This window comes from Coniosporium apollinis, assembly GCF_000281105.1.
Source record: "Coniosporium apollinis CBS 100218 chromosome Unknown supercont1.89, whole genome shotgun sequence".
Classification (NCBI taxonomy): domain Eukaryota; kingdom Fungi; phylum Ascomycota; class Dothideomycetes; genus Coniosporium; species Coniosporium apollinis.
In genome coordinates, this window is record NW_006913351.1 from 283 (window position 1) to 19,029 (window position 18,747).

The 18,747-nt window shown below is 53.3% G+C and overlaps 7 protein-coding genes across 7 annotated transcripts; 4 read left to right on the forward strand and 3 right to left on the reverse strand.

Annotated features, from left to right (window-relative positions):
* Positions 1 to 946: 946 nt before the first annotated feature.
* On the reverse strand, positions 947 to 2,866 carry W97_09190 (uncharacterized protein; the record flags this gene model as incomplete). The annotated part of the gene is made up of 1 exon (XM_007787052.1): positions 947 to 2,866. One exon carries the CDS (start codon positions 2,864 to 2,866, stop codon positions 947 to 949), a length of 1,920 nt encoding a protein of 639 aa, XP_007785242.1.
* A 293-nt stretch (positions 2,867 to 3,159) lies between these two features.
* Positions 3,160 to 3,521, forward strand: W97_09191 (uncharacterized protein; the record flags this gene model as incomplete). Its single annotated transcript, XM_007787053.1, has 2 exons — positions 3,160 to 3,193; positions 3,259 to 3,521. The coding sequence occupies 2 exons, from the start codon at positions 3,160 to 3,162 to the stop codon at positions 3,519 to 3,521; spliced, it is 297 nt and encodes a 98-aa protein (XP_007785243.1).
* A 465-nt stretch (positions 3,522 to 3,986) lies between these two features.
* On the forward strand, positions 3,987 to 5,686 carry W97_09192 (uncharacterized protein; the record flags this gene model as incomplete). Its single annotated transcript, XM_007787054.1, has 4 exons — positions 3,987 to 4,224; positions 4,310 to 4,327; positions 4,385 to 4,673; positions 4,789 to 5,686. The coding sequence occupies 4 exons, from the start codon at positions 3,987 to 3,989 to the stop codon at positions 5,684 to 5,686; spliced, it is 1,443 nt and encodes a 480-aa protein (XP_007785244.1).
* Positions 5,687 to 6,879: 1,193 nt separating this feature from the next.
* W97_09193 (uncharacterized protein) lies at positions 6,880 to 7,857 on the reverse strand (the record flags this gene model as incomplete). The annotated part of the gene is made up of 1 exon (XM_007787055.1): positions 6,880 to 7,857. The coding sequence occupies one exon, from the start codon at positions 7,855 to 7,857 to the stop codon at positions 6,880 to 6,882; it is 978 nt and encodes a 325-aa protein (XP_007785245.1).
* A 2,121-nt stretch (positions 7,858 to 9,978) lies between these two features.
* W97_09194 (uncharacterized protein) lies at positions 9,979 to 10,541 on the forward strand (the record flags this gene model as incomplete). Its single annotated transcript, XM_007787056.1, has 3 exons — positions 9,979 to 10,026; positions 10,100 to 10,160; positions 10,219 to 10,541. The coding sequence occupies 3 exons, from the start codon at positions 9,979 to 9,981 to the stop codon at positions 10,539 to 10,541; spliced, it is 432 nt and encodes a 143-aa protein (XP_007785246.1).
* A 4,576-nt stretch (positions 10,542 to 15,117) lies between these two features.
* On the forward strand, positions 15,118 to 15,903 carry W97_09195 (uncharacterized protein; the record flags this gene model as incomplete). The annotated part of the gene is made up of 1 exon (XM_007787057.1): positions 15,118 to 15,903. The coding sequence occupies one exon, from the start codon at positions 15,118 to 15,120 to the stop codon at positions 15,901 to 15,903; it is 786 nt and encodes a 261-aa protein (XP_007785247.1).
* Positions 15,904 to 16,183: 280 nt separating this feature from the next.
* Positions 16,184 to 18,667, reverse strand: W97_09196 (uncharacterized protein; the record flags this gene model as incomplete). The annotated part of the gene is made up of 1 exon (XM_007787058.1): positions 16,184 to 18,667. The coding sequence occupies one exon, from the start codon at positions 18,665 to 18,667 to the stop codon at positions 16,184 to 16,186; it is 2,484 nt and encodes an 827-aa protein (XP_007785248.1).
* Between the last annotated feature and the right edge of the window lie 80 nt (positions 18,668 to 18,747).

Sequence of the window (18,747 nt, forward strand, 5' to 3'; positions counted from 1 at the left end):
GCGGCTGTATGTGAACTATGCATTAGCCTCCAATTCAATATCCATCCTTTACGCCCTCTGTTCTTCGTCCACACTCTCTGGTCTTCTTCCGTCCTGAATTCGGCCCAGGCGGAGTTCTAAGGTGAGGCGGAGTAATGCGCAACGCACCAAGACCGAGCGCCCTTGCCGTACGTCCTGGGACGCGAGTACCACACGGATTCGTGAGACATGATTGCGGGTTTGACGGGTGGAAGTTGAGAGGTCTCTGTGAGGATTCGAGGTCAGATCGAGGTTCTTAGCGCGGACGGATTAGACTGACTTGTCGTACGGTTTCGTGTGAGCTTCGATCGTCGGTCGCGGTGCTGTCGTGCCTGAGGTCGTCGTCGCTGCAATAAACTCTTGGTGGTGGGAGGACCGGAATTTTGGTAGTGCCGGGTTAGCGAGGGCTTGGCGCCGACTTCAGATGGGGGATTAAGGCACTAAGGCAGCCAAGGCAGCCAAGGCAGGCGTACATCAAGGTCACTTTTTACCCGCTATTAGTGATAGTTTAAGTAGAGCCGCTATGGAACTTCGCATATGAGAGCCTGTAAGTCTCATCATCTATCAAGTTGTTCGCGGCGCTAATTATTCCGGAGCGGGAATCGTGCTACTGTGGACGGCTGTTTGTATTGCAACAACTGAAGGAGATGGGTATGTGTTGTGTAGGGGAAGGAAGGAAGCTATACAGGTAGCCCCGTGATAAAGCGCAAAGATTGCGAATGCCGTATGTCACAAATGGAGATTACCTGAGGTTGCACAAGCAAGCCTGCGCTTCTGTTCATACCCGGTTGCGTCAGAGTTTCTCATTGTACTGAAAGGGATATGTTCAATATCGCAGGCGCCAAATGCCAACCCCTTGAGTAAGCCCAAGTCACACATCGCCAACTGTGCGATGACCTACTCTGCCTCCAAAACATTCCAAGGCAGCTCAACGCCTCGACTCCCTACTTCTGCTCCTCCTTCGATCTCGACTAGTGCTCCGCTCACGCTTCCGCTCCCTATCCTTATCCTTTTCCTTGTCACCTCCCTCTCGAGCCCTGCTACTACCGCCGCCAGGAACGTATCGATCGATGTCCCTAAAGCTAGGCCTCTCCTCTGCGTCTCTACCGTACGATGGTCTGGTGCCGCGGTAGTCCCGGTTTCTGTCCCGGTCGCGTTCGCGGTCCCTGTCTCTATCTCGATCTCCGCCTCTATCCCTGTCCCTGTCCCTGTCCCCCTCTCTGTCTCGCTCACGTTCACGTTCACGTTCACGTTCGCGATCCCGATCCCGATCCCGATCCCGATCACGAGTCCTATTTGCTCCACCGGGGACGTATCTGTCGATCTCCTTAGGGCTACGCGAGCGAGATGTACGGCGACGACGAGGCGAGTGCGACCGATCTCTAAAGTTGCGGCGGGGAGGAGATCTGCTGCGCGAGGGGCGGCGCCGGTCTCTGTCGTCGCGTTCGACTGCTCTTGCTGGGCTACGGCTACCATATCGGGATGAGCGACGACGGTCCTCGTTGCGGGGCTTGTACTTTTCCTCTTCATACCGAGAGGAGCGCCGGTCCTCTTCGTACCGGCTGGGCCGTGGCGAAGACTGTCTTGTGTTTCGGTCACGGCTCCTTGACCTGGGGCGTCCTTGTTCTCGTTCGCCATAGTGGCTTCGTGGTCGCTCACCAGCAACTGAAGCGGATTCTTCTCGCTTGACTCCTTCGTTGGCCGTAGATGCGCCGCCTTTTACTGGCGGTTCCTTGATCTCTCCGTCTTCGGATTTGACAGGAGGCTTGTCTAACTTTGCAAGCCTTGCAGCAACAGGATCGCGGGGCACGATGGACTTTGGCGCCATGCTCTTACGTGCCGGCGGATCCAAAGACTCTGATCGCTCAAGCTGCGGTCGTGCGTTTGACTTTGCTACCAGCTCCTTGCCTTCTTGTAGGAGTAGCTCCAGTGCGATTTCCTCAAGGTTCTTGACGTTCCGCGGCGACGGTTTTCTCTCGCGTTCTGGGGTTTTCGAGCGCGGCCTAGGCGTCCTCGACCGTCTTCGTTCTCGCCGTTCCCTTCGTTCGCGCTCATATGCCTCTTCTCTCTCCTTTTCCTCGCGCCTTCTTCTCTCGTACCGTTCCTCGCGCTCCCGCTCGATAGCCTCCCTCCGCTTTCTCTCCTCTTCTTTCTCCGCCTCCCGCTCAAGCCTTCTCCTTTCTTCCCTCTCCAGCCTCTCCTTCTCCATCGCCTCCTCTTCACGCACCTTCCGCAACCTCTCTTCCGCGGCCGCCTTCCGCTTCTCCCGCTCTATAGCCCTCTCCTTCTCCTTCGCCTCCTCCCTGATCCTGTGCCGCTCTTCCCGCCGCTCCGCAGCCTCACGCGCGTATTCCTCCTCCGTCTTCCCACCGCGTTGCTGCTCATCCACCGCCGCATCAACCCCAATCTCCCCACGCCGAATATCCCTCATCTTATCCTCCGCAATCTCCCGCATAGCGAGAACATACTCCAGCACATGCGCCTGCGCCGTGCGATACACATCGCTCCGTTCCGCAGCACCCTCAACTAGCGGTGCAGCGATCCGTCGGTCCTTGGACAGCAGCGTAGGGTTGCGGTCGATCTCGCGGTCGGTGAGTTCCTGAAGCGATGTCACGAGGGAGGTCTTGGCGTCACCGTCGTCGAATTGTTTGTAGATCTTCTTGCGCAGCTCGTCGAAGCCGCCTTTCTTCTTGAAGGTGTAGAGGAGGCTGTCGATTGTGGTGCGTTGGGCTTGGGTTAGGGGGAGGTCGGAGGGCTTGAGCTTCTTGCGGGGGGGTGCGAGGGCGGTTTCGAGGGCGGGAAGCGAGTCATCGAGACCGCGCTTCGGCGAGCCTGTTGTCGCCGCCATGGCGGGGTGCAGTGAGTCGGTTGTGGTGGGTAGTGAGCAAAAGTGGTTGACAAGGGAGTCGCAGAATGCTGTTTCATGAGCTCCGATGTGCCAAGCGTTTCGGTCCGAGCGCCTCCGAGGGGAAGCAGCAGCAGGGAACTGGATCACGGCGAGCTTCCAAGGTGTGGTCGTGTGTGAAACACTCCTGTACACACGCGCATTGCACTCTCCATACCACAAACAAGTCTTACGGCCTCAATCACACACTCTCACGGAAGAAAGCATACACGACTGCGATCGCCGGCAACTGCATAATGGTCCACAAAGTCCTCTTCTGGAGCGGCTTCGGTACACCTCCCGCCTGCGATATCACCCCCAAGACGAGCCTCCAAGCTAACCTCACATCCCCACAGGCCTCGTCGTCCGATTCTGGCAACTCGGCATCGAAATGCGGCCCTTCTTCAACCGGGAATCGCTCTGGGCATACCCGGTCTACGGCGCAGTGGGGGGCAGTTTCGGGTACTGGTTGACGGGCGTCGAGAGCAGACAGTTCAAGGTTCTCAGTGACCGAAGGGACCGCTTGTTGGAGAAGAGGAAGAGGGCGGCGGAGAGGGATCAGTTGAATATGGGCACGCCGGCGCAGATTGAGGAGGAGGGCATTCATGCGACGCCGTAAATGGGGTGGGGATTTGGGGGGGCTAGGAAGAAGGCTGTGGGTTTCGACTAGGGCAGTCGGGCTTGCGGATACTGCTGTCTTGGCTATTGAAGGAGGAGAGGATGGCGGGGGTTGTGGTGTATGCTTTTCCAGCAAGGGCACGCTTTTGTTGATGTACAGATCTTGTCCTGTTTTGAGTAATTGCACGAACAGTATCACGAACGCCTCAGGACTGGACTCGCACCAAGTCCACAGCAGTCCCATTGCAAACGTTGCATAGTTGCAGGAACGTAGCATTCAGCTCATGCTTGCCAAGTCGATGACTCGAAGCTTACCTTTAGCACGTCGTATTCTGGTATCAAGCCAGATGTCCCTCCACCGTGTCAAAAACAGACAGAGCATAAGATATAGAAGAGAGTCCAAAAATGATGTTCCAGGTCCATTGACTAGCATTACTCTGCAATTGCCGAATCTACATTCCTCACAATGCCTCACCAAACCCCGGCGCGACTCGCTTCTCCGGCATTGCCCATGCAGGCCATGAACGTCACCAATGGCAAGCCGAAAGACATTGTCGTCTTCTCCGGTGGAAGCGCGGCCAATAGTCTGGTCGACGTCTTCAAGACTGTTGCTGAGAACAACAAAAGCTCGTTGAGCTATGTGATACCGATCAGTGACAATGGGGGGAGCTCTTCGGAGCTGATACGTGTGTTTGGTGGACCAGGTTGGCAGACCCTTTCCATGAATGACCAGATACTCCCTTGCAACAGACACTAGGTGACGAGTAGATATACTAACTTTTGCATAAGGTATCGGTGATGTGCGCAGTACGTTCAGCTCAAGATAAGTTCATGCAGCTGTGCCCGCCTAACAATTGCCCCAAGGTCGCCTTGTCCGCCTCATTCCGGATGACGAGGCAAATACGGATACAGAGAAGGGGGCAATCAAAGCGTTCTTCAACTACAGACTTCCAAACGACGCCGAGAAAGCTCGATTAGAATGGCTTGATATCGTCGAGGCAAGACATGCGCTATGGCAGCATATCTCAACTCCAAAGAAGGAGCTCATCCGCTCTTTTCTAAATCTGATAAATCTTGAGATCGTCAAGAAGGTCAGACCTTCCTCAGTATTCAACTTCTCGTCGGCCAGTATCGGTAACTTGTTCCTTACTGGGTAAGTCGCTTCTCAATCTTTTGCACAGCACTTTCATATATGATCAATATCGTCTGGTCATTGCGCTTTTAGAACATCTACCGTCAAATCAAGATGCATCACTAAGACGTTACAGTGCACGCCTCTTCTCCGGCAGCTTCGAAAGCGCCATATATCTCCTCAGCAGCATCTGCCAGGTCCCGCAAAATGTGTCCGTTCTACCTGCAATCAATACGAACTTCTCGCATCATATTTCAGCCGGCCTCGCCAACGGAACGTCGATCATGGGCCAGAACGCAATCTCCCATCCCAGCATCCCAACAGCTCTTCCGGATGTCAGCGTGAATGGAGTCAGCGAGACCGAAGAGCATGATTCCATCGAAGATGCCAACCTGCCTGGGTCCTTACCTACTCTACGGAAGCAATACATCTCCTTCACAAAAAGTGAGGAAGAAGACCTACCCGCGCGTATCGAACGAGTGTGGTACATCAACCCCTTCGGCCAGGAAATCCGCCCACCCGCGAACCCGAAAGTCATCGACGCCCTGCACTCCTCGCAGAGCATCATTTACAGCATTGGCTCGCTGTACACCTCCATCATCCCGTCCCTCATTCTCCGTGGTGTTGGAGAGGCTATTGCTTCGACGAGCATCAAGCACAAGATCCTTATCTTGAATAGCACCGTCGACCGCGAAACTGGGCCGTCGTCTACGCCGTTCACGGCGCTTGACTTTGTTGCTGCCATTGCACGCGCTTGCGCCGAGAGCCGGGGCTCCTTCGGAACTGTACCCACCTCTGAATACAGGACTTACGTGACGCATCTGGTTCATCTCGAAGGACCGGATACTCCTCAGGTAAACAAGGCTGAGTTTAGTAGCCTTGGCATTGAGACTATCAGGCTCTACGGTAGGAAGGGCGAGGATGGGAAGGGGCTGAGGTACGACGAAAAAGCACTAAATCAGGCGCTCGAGGCGACGATTGGGAAGGGGAATGTGAGAGCGGATAAGAGCAGGAGGAATACGTTGGATGGCTGACGATCAGCTCCGAAATGCAAAGAAAGACTTTCCACAGTACCTGTTTTATGGTGTGCGTGTAGACGAGATCACTCTTGAGATCGAGATTACTTCAGAAATGTCACCTACCATAGCACTTATTACGGTTTCCACCATGCAACCCACCGTATGCGCCGCTACACCAAACGCCGTCTATCTACCAGATCGCATCGCCTCTCGACAGCAAAATGGCCACCTTCTTAATCCGGCGTGAGCTCCGAAAGGGTTCTGACTTCGACGACAGTGGGTTGGTCTGGCAGCTTCACGTAAATTCAGTGTTTTGCATGAACGGATGACATGCGTGTCGCTCCCATCCTATGCCTCGCCAAACACGAAACATACAAAGGGCAAGTGCAGTACTCTCGCTACACTGCGGATAAACAGCTTCAAACTAAGCAAACAAGTCAGGCGAATCATCACATATCGTCTCCACTGACACCAGATTTGTCTCGTATTCGGATTCAAGGCATTGTTATACACGCATGTAAGCGCGGCTTAACTATCACCACGGTATACTACCATTAACATACTCTGGCGACTGAAGGCGATTCAGTATATGCTGCTCCCGTCAATACGACGATTGGTTTGCCCATACCGTGACTGATACCTCGTATCAGGCTTTCCGACGAAGATTGCATCCTCCGAGTGTGATCTCGCCGCCTTTCCCCTCTGTCTGACTGATTCCAGCATATCTTCCGAAGTCGAGTTTTCCAGCAAGCGGCCTCAGTGCTCGCCGTCTATAAGTATACCACCGCTCGCCCACCATGATCTTAATATTCAGAGCATCAAGGATGTTCTCCGAGCATCAACATCAGAAGACACAGAGTAGGATGCAGTTCATGACATTAGACGATGGGCAAGGAGGATGTAGAGATGCTTCGGCGGTGAAATGAGAGGGAAGGAATAGACAGTATTGAGGAGCGAAGAGACGGTTAACTACATGACATCTGAACCGTGACTGGCACTCGAAGCTGAGCCCAACCCCTTACTCCAGCAAGAGTGAAGGTTGAGAAGACACGTGGCCAAGTATACACACAACGCTTTTTAGGCTTTTTTACAAGTACAAAACATCGCCGGAATCCGCCGCGCAATCAAAGGGATTATCTGTTTTCAGAGTTCTTCCTTTGCAGTCAGCTGCATGAAACCCTTCTCTTATCCCTCGCGGACACACCGGATCAACGACGGGCCTCCTCGCCAAACATCTGCTTGAAATACTTGTCGAAAGTGGTGACCTCAACTTCTGGAAAAAGATGGTTGTGAATCTGACCCGGTGGCCTCCAGAACTTCCCATCACCCTGACTTCCCTTGACGAGGAACCAGAAATCCACCGGGAACACACCCCCCTGCAGTTCCTTAGGCGCCTTGCTCGGGTCCTCGACAACCTTCCACTTCTCCTCCTCAGTGACTTTCTCGAACTCGACGCTCTTGCCGCTATGGGCGGTCAACCGCTGCCCAATCTCTTGAAGCGAGACAAAGTCGCTCCGGAAGTTCAGCTCTGCGTTCTCTGAAAGCTCGGGCGCGCAAAGAGACGCGACGAGGTAGCGCGCGAAATCGTCCGTGTGCGTGTAATCCGCCCTTTCGTCGGATGACCCGAGGAAGTGGAATGTGTAGCTCTTAGTGTCGTCGTCGAGCTTCTGCGTCCAGGGGCACCACACCGGCTCACGCGTCTGGTTGTAAAAGTCGCCGCAGCCGATCAGCGTGTAAGACATGTCGCCACGAGCAACGGCCGGATGTCGCACTGCGGCCTCATTGGCGAGGGCCTTTTGGTTCCACAGCGGATGAACGTAGCCCATAGGGTCATTAGGCTTGCGGTAGATCTGGTGCATGCCGTACTCGCTAGGGTAGAAGCGTTTGACGCGGGCCTCTGCCGCCGCGTCTTGAATGCCGATCTGGGCATCCAGGCCCTTGCCGTTGAGGGCACTGACAACCACGTCAACGCCCTCGAGCTTTGGGGCGACGGCGTCCTTGTCGAAGATGTCAATGGCGTGCACGGTCACGTTGCGTGCATCGGCGCCGCTTGGTGGTGAGCTCTCAGGCGGGATGAAAGCGAGGACATCGAACTGTTGTTTTTGACAGTTTACCAGAGCGTCGAGGATGGCCTCGCCAATTTGGCCATTGGCTCCAAAAAGGGCAACGGTTTTGAAGGTGGTCATCTTGCGGATGGTTGTTGATGGAGTTGAGGGAAGTAAAGACACGAATGGTGTTACCTTATACGCGTGGCTTCGAGTATACGTCATCTTGCGTCGATCTGAGGGTTCAATGACGCTGTAAAAAGGAGATTCGTAGTGTGTAAGCAAAAAAGTGGTGTGTTGGTATTTAACCGGCTAGAAGTAAATGCAAAGAGTGGAGAAACCCAATAAACAGTGGCAGCTTCGTAAGCTTCCTCGCTCATAGTAAAAGGAAGGTGCGCATCTGAAGCCAAGAAAGCAGTACCCACGCCCCCTGTAGCAAGGTAGGAATAAATTCTTAGACAGTCCAACTCTACATTGCCTAGCAGCTTGGAATAAGTCCTCGGATTTTATAGCCGTCCGTACTACACTCTTTCAGCGACCATGTTTGCAAGATCAAGGTGATGCGGTCCATTGCTGTCCTTTTAGAGCGCAGGAACACGCGTTCGGTTTGAGTACGGAGTGAACAACCGTGTGATACGATGCTCAATCGCCCATTGAAGGCCTGGCTGTCCTACATATTCTTACTGGTCCTATCCATGGCGTTCGAGTGGTAGCGTAGCTCGGTGGTGAGCCCGTAAGAGCCGCTCGAAGGTAATCAGATGATGTGAATTTCCGAGAATCGCCTCACAGAATGCCAGGTCTTGAGCCGAAGCCGCTTTTGAGTCAGTCTCGGTCAATCAATAGGTAGGTGTGATGCTTGCGGGACCTTGCCCTCGTTTTCTGCTTTGCTTCTCAGGTAGCTGAGCGATACGCTCTTCTCATATTACTGGCGATACATTGAATAGGCACTGCTACCCCTTGCCGTCGTGTAGATCTTTACTCGAACCCACTGCGAGGGTCTGGTGGACAGTACCCTCTCCGCAAGAGAAATGAAGCTAGGCCATCCTCGAGCCTTGCGAACTGCGCAGCGAATGTATCAGCACTCTCAGTCCAATACGTGGTAGCGCTGTACCCATCATATGGTTGACTGGAAACACTCCCCGTCTGACACTTACAATACTCTTCTCAGCAATAACTCCGTCCTTAATCCAGACACCATGCGAGCCCATCATATTTGCCATCATGACATCGGTGAACAGCCTATCGCCTACAACCGCAATTTGAGAGGCAGATGTCACCTCCGCATCTGTTGCCTTTCGGAAATAATCCAGTACTTCTTCTCTGCATCCTGGCTTCTTCGAGCAGTGAGCACCAGAGCGTACAACAGAAGAGCTTGTACTCTGAGATATAAAACACCAGCATTGTGAGGTTAAACACGCAAGGCTAACCGTACCTTTGTATTGTGCCGGAGCACTTTTACGCCTGTATTGCGCTCGAGTAGCTCCGCTTCGGCATAGCCTCGATCAGTCAGAGTGCCAGCGGTGTTGGATACTATGAGAAGGCGAGATCCAGGGTATGTTTTGCGAAGCTCCTGGAACTTGTCCTGACGATTTGGACCACTGGGTCAGCTGGAGCTCATGGCAATGCACACACACAATGATGCACCCGTAATCGAAGAGAATATTACAGTCCCTGAGTGAACGAAATTGAGATAGAACGAATGTTTTTCTCTTTCCATATCCCCTGCGTCCCGGAAAACTATACCAGCTGTGATATAACACACATGAAAGCGTGCTCCAAGCAAACTCAGCTCAGTACTGTTAGTAAAGAGACTCATACCTGATATGGCTTGTATACTTCGTTCTCATGTGGCACAGCAAAGCAGTTGTCCTTGTCGAGGACTACCGCCCTGATATCGGCGCCTTTCCCTCCATGCTGTCCGGCAAAGGCCTTCGACAGCGGGACAGGCAGATGATTGAAGGTTGACACAGTATGGTGTGGCAGGCAGAGGGCAGGTTCTCTGATTAACCGGAAGACGTTCAGCGTCCCGGAAATGTTCATTGAGCAAACTGCATGTGGATCGTAGATGAAGGAAGGACGTCGCCATCCCTAGTCGCTGTTGGCCTTACTGCCTTAAACAATTTCTCGGAATGCCAAGATATTCGGCTTCCTCATATCGCTGCCCGACGTCCAGCATGACCCGCAACACCAAGCCAATAATATTTCGTAGGAGCTTGATACAGTCCACCAAATCCTCAGTCTTGCGATTCGGCGTCGCCCAATATGACGAGCACCATCGGTATCCCAATCAAGCTGCTGAACGAGGCCATGGTACGTCTTCCTCACCGCACTCTGCGCAAAATGTAGGCTAAGACAACTGTCGCTGACAGTGCTTCCAATCTAGGGCCATGTCATCACCCTCGAAATCACATCCGGCCAAGTCTACCGCGGAAAGCTGCTAGAAGGTGCGCTTGTTTCCCCGCTCGTCCACACGCGCAACCGCTGACACTATCCCACCCACAGCGGAAGACAACATGAACGTCCAGCTTAAAGATATCACCGTCACCGCACGAGACGGAAGAGTTTCGCATCTCGACCAGGTCTACATTCGCGGCTCACACGTGCGATTCTTTATCGTCCCGGACATGCTAAGGCACGCTACACCCACAATGCTCGAGAACAGCGGAGGGCTTAGGCTAACAGGCGTTGCAGGAATGCGCCGATGTTCAGATCCAGGGGTACGAGGGGTAGAGGTGTTGGTTTGGCGAGAGGAAGGGCTACGGTCAACAGGGCGAGGGGGCAGACTCGAGGCCGAGGATGAAGTGGCAGCTACGGGAGCGGCATGAGAACGCATATGAACGGGACGGAGTTAGGGACAGAGTGGGGTTGTAGTGAAGACATGGCATGGGATCTTCCAATGAATGCTGCATAAAGATCAGCGCGCATCACGAAGCGCAATACCTGCCTTGTGCCAGTACTCTACTACTGCCGCGGTTTGGCTGGCTCAGGCGCATAGCTAGGATACCACAAAAGCGATACCTCATGAAACAACTCTACCAGGTCTTGAAGAAAAAGTGTCGGTGATTGTGGAATCGTACTTCCGTCCCTCGAGCGAAACGTGCTTCCGTCTTCTTATAGATACACTTTATTTGAGATTAACGACATCAAAAATGGCAAAAACTCAGTTCTGAGAAACCTCCAATGCCTTCACAGCCGGGCCCCTGATGATTCTTAGAGTTTCCATTACCTGACGTCCAGGTGGCCATCAAGGACCTGGAAGATACTGACGAAGTGGGGGGTTGGAAATTATCAAGGTGAATTTCAGTTTGAAAGCAGTTCGAGCTGACGGATTTAAGAGAATGGTAGGGCTGATCTCCGTTCACGTACGAGTTTCGGCTGCATCACTCTGTCGATGAAGACTGATTGTGCTTTGTACAATCTATCAGATGAGGAAGAGGTGCTGTCCCCAACTAGGCGAGAAGGATACTAAGTCAAGAGCTTCTTCGTGTATCTGCAACAGATTCTTGTGTCACACATTCATAAGCCATAAAACATGCGACTGTGAGCGTAGACCTCGAAGAGAAGCGCAGTACTCAGGGTAACCATGAAAGAGATAAGAGACAGGACTACAAGCAGCGAACGCCTGAACTGCCCTTAACTCGTACTTCTCCTTTTTGTTAGCGTCCGGTATGCGAGAAACAAAAGAAGTCTGCTCAGCTGAGGGGCCAAGCTGACCAGTAATGAAGAGTTAAGATGCAAGAACCTGCGGCTCAGGGAGATAACGTTGACGATGCGAACTGACGCCTTGCCTCCGGTTTACCTTGAGTTGCGGCAAACGGCCGCTATGAACACGGCCATCTTCAGCACCACACCAAGCACATATCCCGCTCCGTGCGACTGGAGACTACTTACGCTATTCCGCCAAGACAGCCTGCATCTGGATATTTCTGAGGTTTACTTCTCAGAACGCATCACTTGCGGAATGGGATGAAGGGGTCATCCGGCGCTGCCAGATTACGCATCAAGTCTATCATCACATACATGCCTATGTGATTATGGTAAACACCATGCTAGTAGTCATACTCGTAGAGTTGGGCGAGGTCGTTCGGCGAGACGTAGTCCGTCAATCCACGTGACCGTGCGATCTCAGGCAGGGAACCACTTGCTCCGCCCTCATTAGCAACAACACCTGAAACCTTGGAAAGACTACTTTTCTTCCTCAGTCTAAAGTTGCCGATAGCTCGCGAAGGTGGATGTCTCGTTGACTGTCCAGACTCTGCCTGGACTGGTGGCTTCAAGCATGATAACGCCACAAGAGCAACCACCCAGCTGAAAGACGCACAGCCGAACTTCACCATGGCCAGCATTCAATGCTGGTCTCTTCCATGCGCCGCCCTAGCCTGCCAAATTCAGCCGCGCCAGTGGCCCTCTGCAGGGCTACACCTAGCCAAATGATCCTGGCGTCCATCAACCCAGCTGAGCCCTCCCCAAGCGAGTCGTATACGATGTCCTTGTTCTACACCAGCGGCTTCTAAACCACGGATGAGGAGAGCTGGAGCTGCTTTAGGCGCTTATGGCTATCTGGAAAATGCCAAGGGTACTCCATGTGAGTGCTGTCGCGCCTATTTTCGAGGCGTACTTACGGATTCGACATGTCTCTAACTTTGCCAGGCGATTGCTCTTGGATGGGGTCCGCATGCTGCGCACATATATCCCTGTGCTGCACGCCAGAGCCTACTCCAAGATGCTAAGACTATCCATCTACTACTGCTGTCGCTTACTGTGCCTTGAATCCCGCTGTAAGTGCCTTACAGCTTCAGAGTCTCTTAGTGGACTATCCGCTGACCAGGGGCAGTCGCATTGCAGCTCTCGTCAACCTACCAAAGGCTCGCGACCCCTTTGCGCTGAGACTCGATCGTTGCGCAGCACTTCGTTAATCTATCAACATGGCTCCGTTACCGTTCTCTCCATGTACACTGCGCACGCGCCTGATCGTAGCACCACGGACGTTCAGCTTTGGACCATATCGTCTACAGCTTTCAGAGCTTGGATCCATCGCCATCCTTGTGCTGGGTACCGTCCTAGCGGTGGGATATCGATATTACAGGCACACGCAAGCTGTACGGACGCGGGAAGCCTGCAAACAGGCTCATCAGCAGATACATCTGGGGAAGGCAATTACCTCCCGAGTTATCGCAAACGGCTCGTATCAGCCTTCTATGTATCCTTGGATAGCACCTCCGGATCCTCTTCCGGGCCCTCACAACCATCCATTCTTTACGAAGAGTCATTCTGTGGAGCTGCCGCCTCCACCGATTCGTCGTCACTCCAACGCTTAGCTTGTGAGCTTTCCGCTCCAGAAACCTACCTTAAGCGCGTCGTAATTAACGAGACGGATTGATCAGCGGCGTAACACGGACCGATCACAAGGCTGAGAAGAAGAGCGGCGGATTTACCTCCATCAGTGGGTTCTCAGCGTCGGCTGGAAACGCACAGTATTATCTGAAGCGGGGAGGAACCGAAGACGGTATCAGGCTGTCAGCGCCGTGCGGTATAGATGCTGCACGGAATGTGCCAGGACTATTACGCCGTCTAAGGTCACGCACTGGACGTTGCGAAAGCGGTGACGTTTGCACGCCATCTATTCGGCTATCAACCGACATCGGGAAGCTAGAGGCTGCACGTAACATTGGTAGGGCTGGGAACGTTCATCAAAGGAGGTCGAAGAGGGGCGTTGATTGGGTGGGTTTCTCTGGCCGTGCGATAAATATTGTCCCTAAAATTTGGCGCTGTACCGCTTCAGATTGCCTGCGTCGATCACTCAGCCAGCCGCTTTCGCACAGCTGTTATTGATATTGAACCTTCATTGGTTGGGGACATTTATTGACGAGTTTGTATCGAGCACTAATCTCTGCCTGGTGCATCTTTTACCGGTCTCCCCTTTGGAGTTGACTATGTTACTTTACTACATCCTCTCCGTGAGAACCTTAGGTTACTTACCTCACGCTCTTACTCGAGGCAGCAGGCCTTTTTCCCAGCAGTGTCAACGTATCCAACTACTCCTATCCTGCACAGGACTCCACAGGTACCAGCACGGCAGTACCGATCCATAGCAATCACCTCCATGCGATTCACATCAGTCTTGCGCCCTATCTCTTCTTTCGGCCATCACACGAAACACTGTAATCACTATATCACTACACGAACACAGACTGCTTACAGATCGTTACATGGCATATCTCGTCTAGCGCATACGAAGAGGCCGACACAGCATACTGGTGAGGAACCGGAGCTCGGAGCCTCCGTATCACCTCCACCAAAGAGCGAGAAACAGCAGCAACCCCAACTCCGGAGCTCCAGACACATACGGCGGCTAACAGCGACATGAGTGTGTCACGCATGAGCCAGCGTCCGGAGCAACCCGATCGTTACCCATCCAGTCCTAGCGACCACCTCCAACAGTATGAGGCGCTATTGCACTTTCCCATGGATCACTAGTGCAGCACGATTCTAGCAGTCCGTAGACAGCTTTCGAAATCACAACAGTAGGCCGGAGTAGTTGCATCTCCGTCGCAAGGAGCCGCTGCCTTCTCCAGACCTAGCACACAACTCCCTCCTACTCTACCGGCACGGCTAAGCGCACAAGTAGCGGTTCGAGAAAGACCTTCCACAGTATTCCGAGTAAGACGCTGGAAGAGATGACAAGATGCCACTTTGATTGCGGTTCTTGCCAATGAACTCAATCAAGTGAATCAAGTGGGTAGTATCCTCCCCGTACAGCTTCAATAATACCACTCCTATAGCACTCCGGAAACTCGGCCCGCTATCCACTTTTCTGTATTTCGTTCCTTCTTCGACCTTATCTGCTGACGCGCTATGTTGTAACGAGCTTTTGTTCCCGCTCCACAGTGTTCAAATTTACCTTCTACATATCCGCGTTCTTCCGAATATAATTGATACTGCCACCGCAAGACGGAGGATCCCTAGGAATACTAAGAAACTAGCTACAGACTCAACGGCCATTCTTCCGCCTCAACTCCTCTTTGGTGTACAGACCAAAGCTCCGCCTTGCTCCAGCCCTTCCCTACCTAGGTAGCGTCAGGAACCTCTGGTCCGCTAGCACTAGCGTCCCCCCAATCGTACCATCGAGCGCGGCTTTCCATTAAATCAACCACAGCGCCATACCACGGCCACCCTCTCAGCGGGTTCGCTTCTGCATCTTTCGATCCAGCACGAAATTACTGCCGGACAACCTCCAGCGCAACTTTCCAGTTCCTCAGCCTATTGAGATGAGGACAAGGTGCACCGCATCCGCCTCGAACTCGAAACAAGCCTCCTGCGCTCACCATCGCTCAAACTAGCTTGCCGCACGTCCAGAAGGCTAGAACTGCACGGAGGATTGTCACCTCTCCGCCAATAATCATGGTTTCAATCCCGTACCCGGATAAGCAGCCGTCGGAACATGCTGTTCACGCCGCTGTGCAGACCATAGCAGCGGAACTGGATGTTGTCCTTCCGAGAAATGAAGGTCACCCCTACGAGGTAGGGGTGGACATGGCATACCATGGACTCGGAAGACTGAAAGGACGTCGGCATATCGAGAGTTTGAGCGACCAACTTGACGCGCTTCGATGGAGGTTGCGGGTCCAGGAGCCGGTGTTCCTCGCAGCCTTATCGTTGTGGGATCAAGGCCTCTTAAGTCTGAATGGCCTGGAGTCTCCAATTGACTGGGAGGCGGAATCTGACGACGTCCGTATTATCACTGGCTATCTGGACTGTTTTGCTTTGCTGGGACGGCTGGATCCAATGGACCTGCAGGAGGCCCTCCGAGGTTATTTCCCGGCACCGAGGACCTGGCTTGCGGTTCTCATCGTAAGATCCCGTGCAGATCCTGCCGCTGTGATGGAGTCGCTCATCCGTAGCGGTAAGCTTGGGGTATTGGATGAGAAGAAGTGGGGCAGGGTCGACAAACGGTTTGTATCCGACTCGGAAGCTATGATGATAGCTACGGAGCGTGTCCAGCCCCAGTATGGCTTCTGGTTACCGCATGGAGAAGAAATCATGTCTGCAGCACCGCAGATTTTGGAACGGTACCAAGCGATCAGATCGGCGTACAACCAATTCTTCGAAAATGATGCTGTCGATGCGTGGGGCGATGCAGAGCCATTCTTGGCGGCCATCAAAAGCCTTGTGGAGATTAGGAAATGACTAGTGAGATCATAGGAGTTGACAGCGGGTGAGTTCGGAATGGAGGAAGAAGTGTGGGGCAGATCGCAATCGGGATTATGACGATATGATAGGCACAGCGGCTAGTGTGCCGAAAGGTTTAGGTTCTTGAAGCCCTTCTGCGGTAGTGGTGTAAAGGGATAAGACTCGTGCCCGACTAGTATAAGTGACCAGGATCTAAATACAAACGACCTGCAGAGAAGAAATAGATACTGCACGAGACTGTTCCGTTATTCCGCTGTGAAAGAACCTCATGATAGCCTTATACGCCGCCAGATAGAGTCACAACACCTTCAACCAATGCCACAGTACCACTACACCCATGATCATCCCTTTCCGCTTGCTTTTCAAACCGGCAGAAACGCCGCTGCCGTCTCAAAGGATGCTTCGCCTGGTTGTTCGAAGGCGGGTCATCTCCCTGGCCTGTAACGTCGAACTCTTGAGGCGGCAAAGTATATTTTTCGAATGCCGTGTCGTCGGCTATTAGAGGCACTGAACCGGGATCGAGAGCATGGGGTTCGACCTCTTTAGTCTGAGTTGGTATTCGGATCGCCACGGATCGCCGTTCATGGTTGTTATCCCCGTGCGGGAGATCGGGCTTTTGGGAAGTAGTCACTGACACATCTGGGGAGCCCGCTTGAGTTTTCTCGCTGGATTGGCGCCACTCGCCTACTCGAGCATGCTTGTCCGTGTGGAGAGATTGCGGTTGGGTTGCCACATCGTGGCCCATAGCATCCTCAAATCGAGAAGGCGACGGACAAAGCGTTCGACGGCACAATGCCTCTCTATGCAGGTCCAGGTCATGCTTATTGTCAGACCCCCCAACGTTCGCTGTCTTGGTTTGGGCCTTGAGCGAGAGGTTATGCGTCTTCCGGCCTGGCAGAGCTTCGATGTTGAGATCATAAATCCGTTTATTGGTTACACATGGTGAGGTAGTAGACGGTCGACTCGTATCCATCAGCATGCTAGCGGCGACGCCCTCGTAAGGTAATGTACGATGTGCGGTGCTAGAAGTTGGCGGGGATTGTGTCCCGTCAGAGCCGCTTCGAGAGGGCGATTCTCTGTCCAAGCCAAGGAATGGTGGTATCTCGTCAACGTCGTCGATTGAGGAAGGCAGCGCGATATTGACGTTCGGTTGGCTGTAGATGCCGCTGCTCTCCTGCCGCTGCGGCGCCGTCACGAAGTCCCGAATGAAATTGTTGGATTGGCCGAATATCACCGCACCGTCATCAACGAGATATCCAGGCGGGATGATTCGGCCAACGGCGGAGTTCGGAACTATTCGCTGTAGGCGTTCGCACTGACAGCGAAATGCTTGCGGTGTTTTGCATGGTTCAAATAGCGATGAATTGCCCCGGTGCCATTGTAGACGAGTTGAGATCAGATATGTGCGGCCCAGGTGAGGACCAGCAACATCGCGGAGGTCTTCCAAGGTCCCCACACGGGTCGCCAGGTAGTCTTTCCCTCTCGGCATGCTCTTCCACATGTGGCACAGGCCCTCGCAGTTTCCCATTAGAGGTTGTATGACGTCCTCGTAACCATCCGCAAAGAGGACTAGAGCGTCGATATCCCGTACGAGAGCCGGCCAGCCCCCGCTGGTCTTCTGGATGGTTGCTTGCTTTTGTCTAACGGGCGACCGCCGTTGCACGATAGCTTTGAATTCGACACCCTTAACAACATCCTGCAGAGAACCATTGACCGTTAATCCCGGGTTTCGGTCTCTTTCTACCTGCTCCGCTAAGAGAAATTCAAGAATCGACCAGATGTTGAGAATCATGTCCTTGAAGGTGTACGGCTCGCTTTCCAAGTCCGAGAGATTGGTGAGGGCGTTGTTTAGAAGTACTTCTTTAGCATACGGTCCCGTGGGACCTACCGTGCCCAGTTTGATCCGCTTGCCGTTGACCTGGAAAGGTTCTATCCAGTTGCGGTGATGCGCCATGTGAAGCATAACACTAGAGGCTGGTACAAGCCATGCTCGTTTCTCGCCGGTATCATAAAGCACGACCGGGGTCTTCTCGGCATCGGAAATAATGGTGTTGTACGTACCGCTCCTCTTGTAACAGTGTTTCCATTTGGGTAAAATGGTGACATTGGCCTGGGCGACACCGAACTGCGAGATTCCAAATACCCCTCCAGTGATACTCAGCGCCGCTGCGGCATCCTCAGCCCCAGAATAGGCTATGTTTTCGTAGTTCGCCGTCTTGGAACCCAAAAGGGAGGTTGCTGCGCTGCACCAACCAAGTATGGCACGAGTTGCGCGGAGACTCTCCAGACTCACCTCCTCCAGTGTAGCTCGGTTTGGGCAACGGTCCAGAACTTCTCGGTACGACAGACGAGTTTCAGGGTCGAGACTGGAGAGAAGATGCCACTGGATTCGATCTTCCTGGCGTCTTATCGGGACCAACATGGAGGAGAATCCTTTCATGACGACGCCCCCTGCGAACTCGACAGCGTGTTGAACACCTGCTATCTCGGCGGCAATATCCAGAGACACCTCTACACCCATCTCATCTTGGCGCTCTGCGATTGGAAACCCATGTGCTATGGATGCTCCGCAGAAGAGGGGAAGCCAGCATGAGGTTTCCGCTGAATGTAACGGATTGAAGTGAAAATCCAGTTCGAACTCGAGCGGCCCCGAGTCTGTCTTCGCAATCTTAGCCTCGGAGTAAGCAGTTGCCTCACCGAACGGCGAAGGGCTCAACGCCGCCCCGATCCAAGCAAGTTGCTGAGCTAATTCGACGAGCATCGTCTCGGGTCCGTAAGAAGCGATCGATACATGGCTAGTCGGAGTATGGCTATCAAGATCGGCGGCAATCAATCGAATAT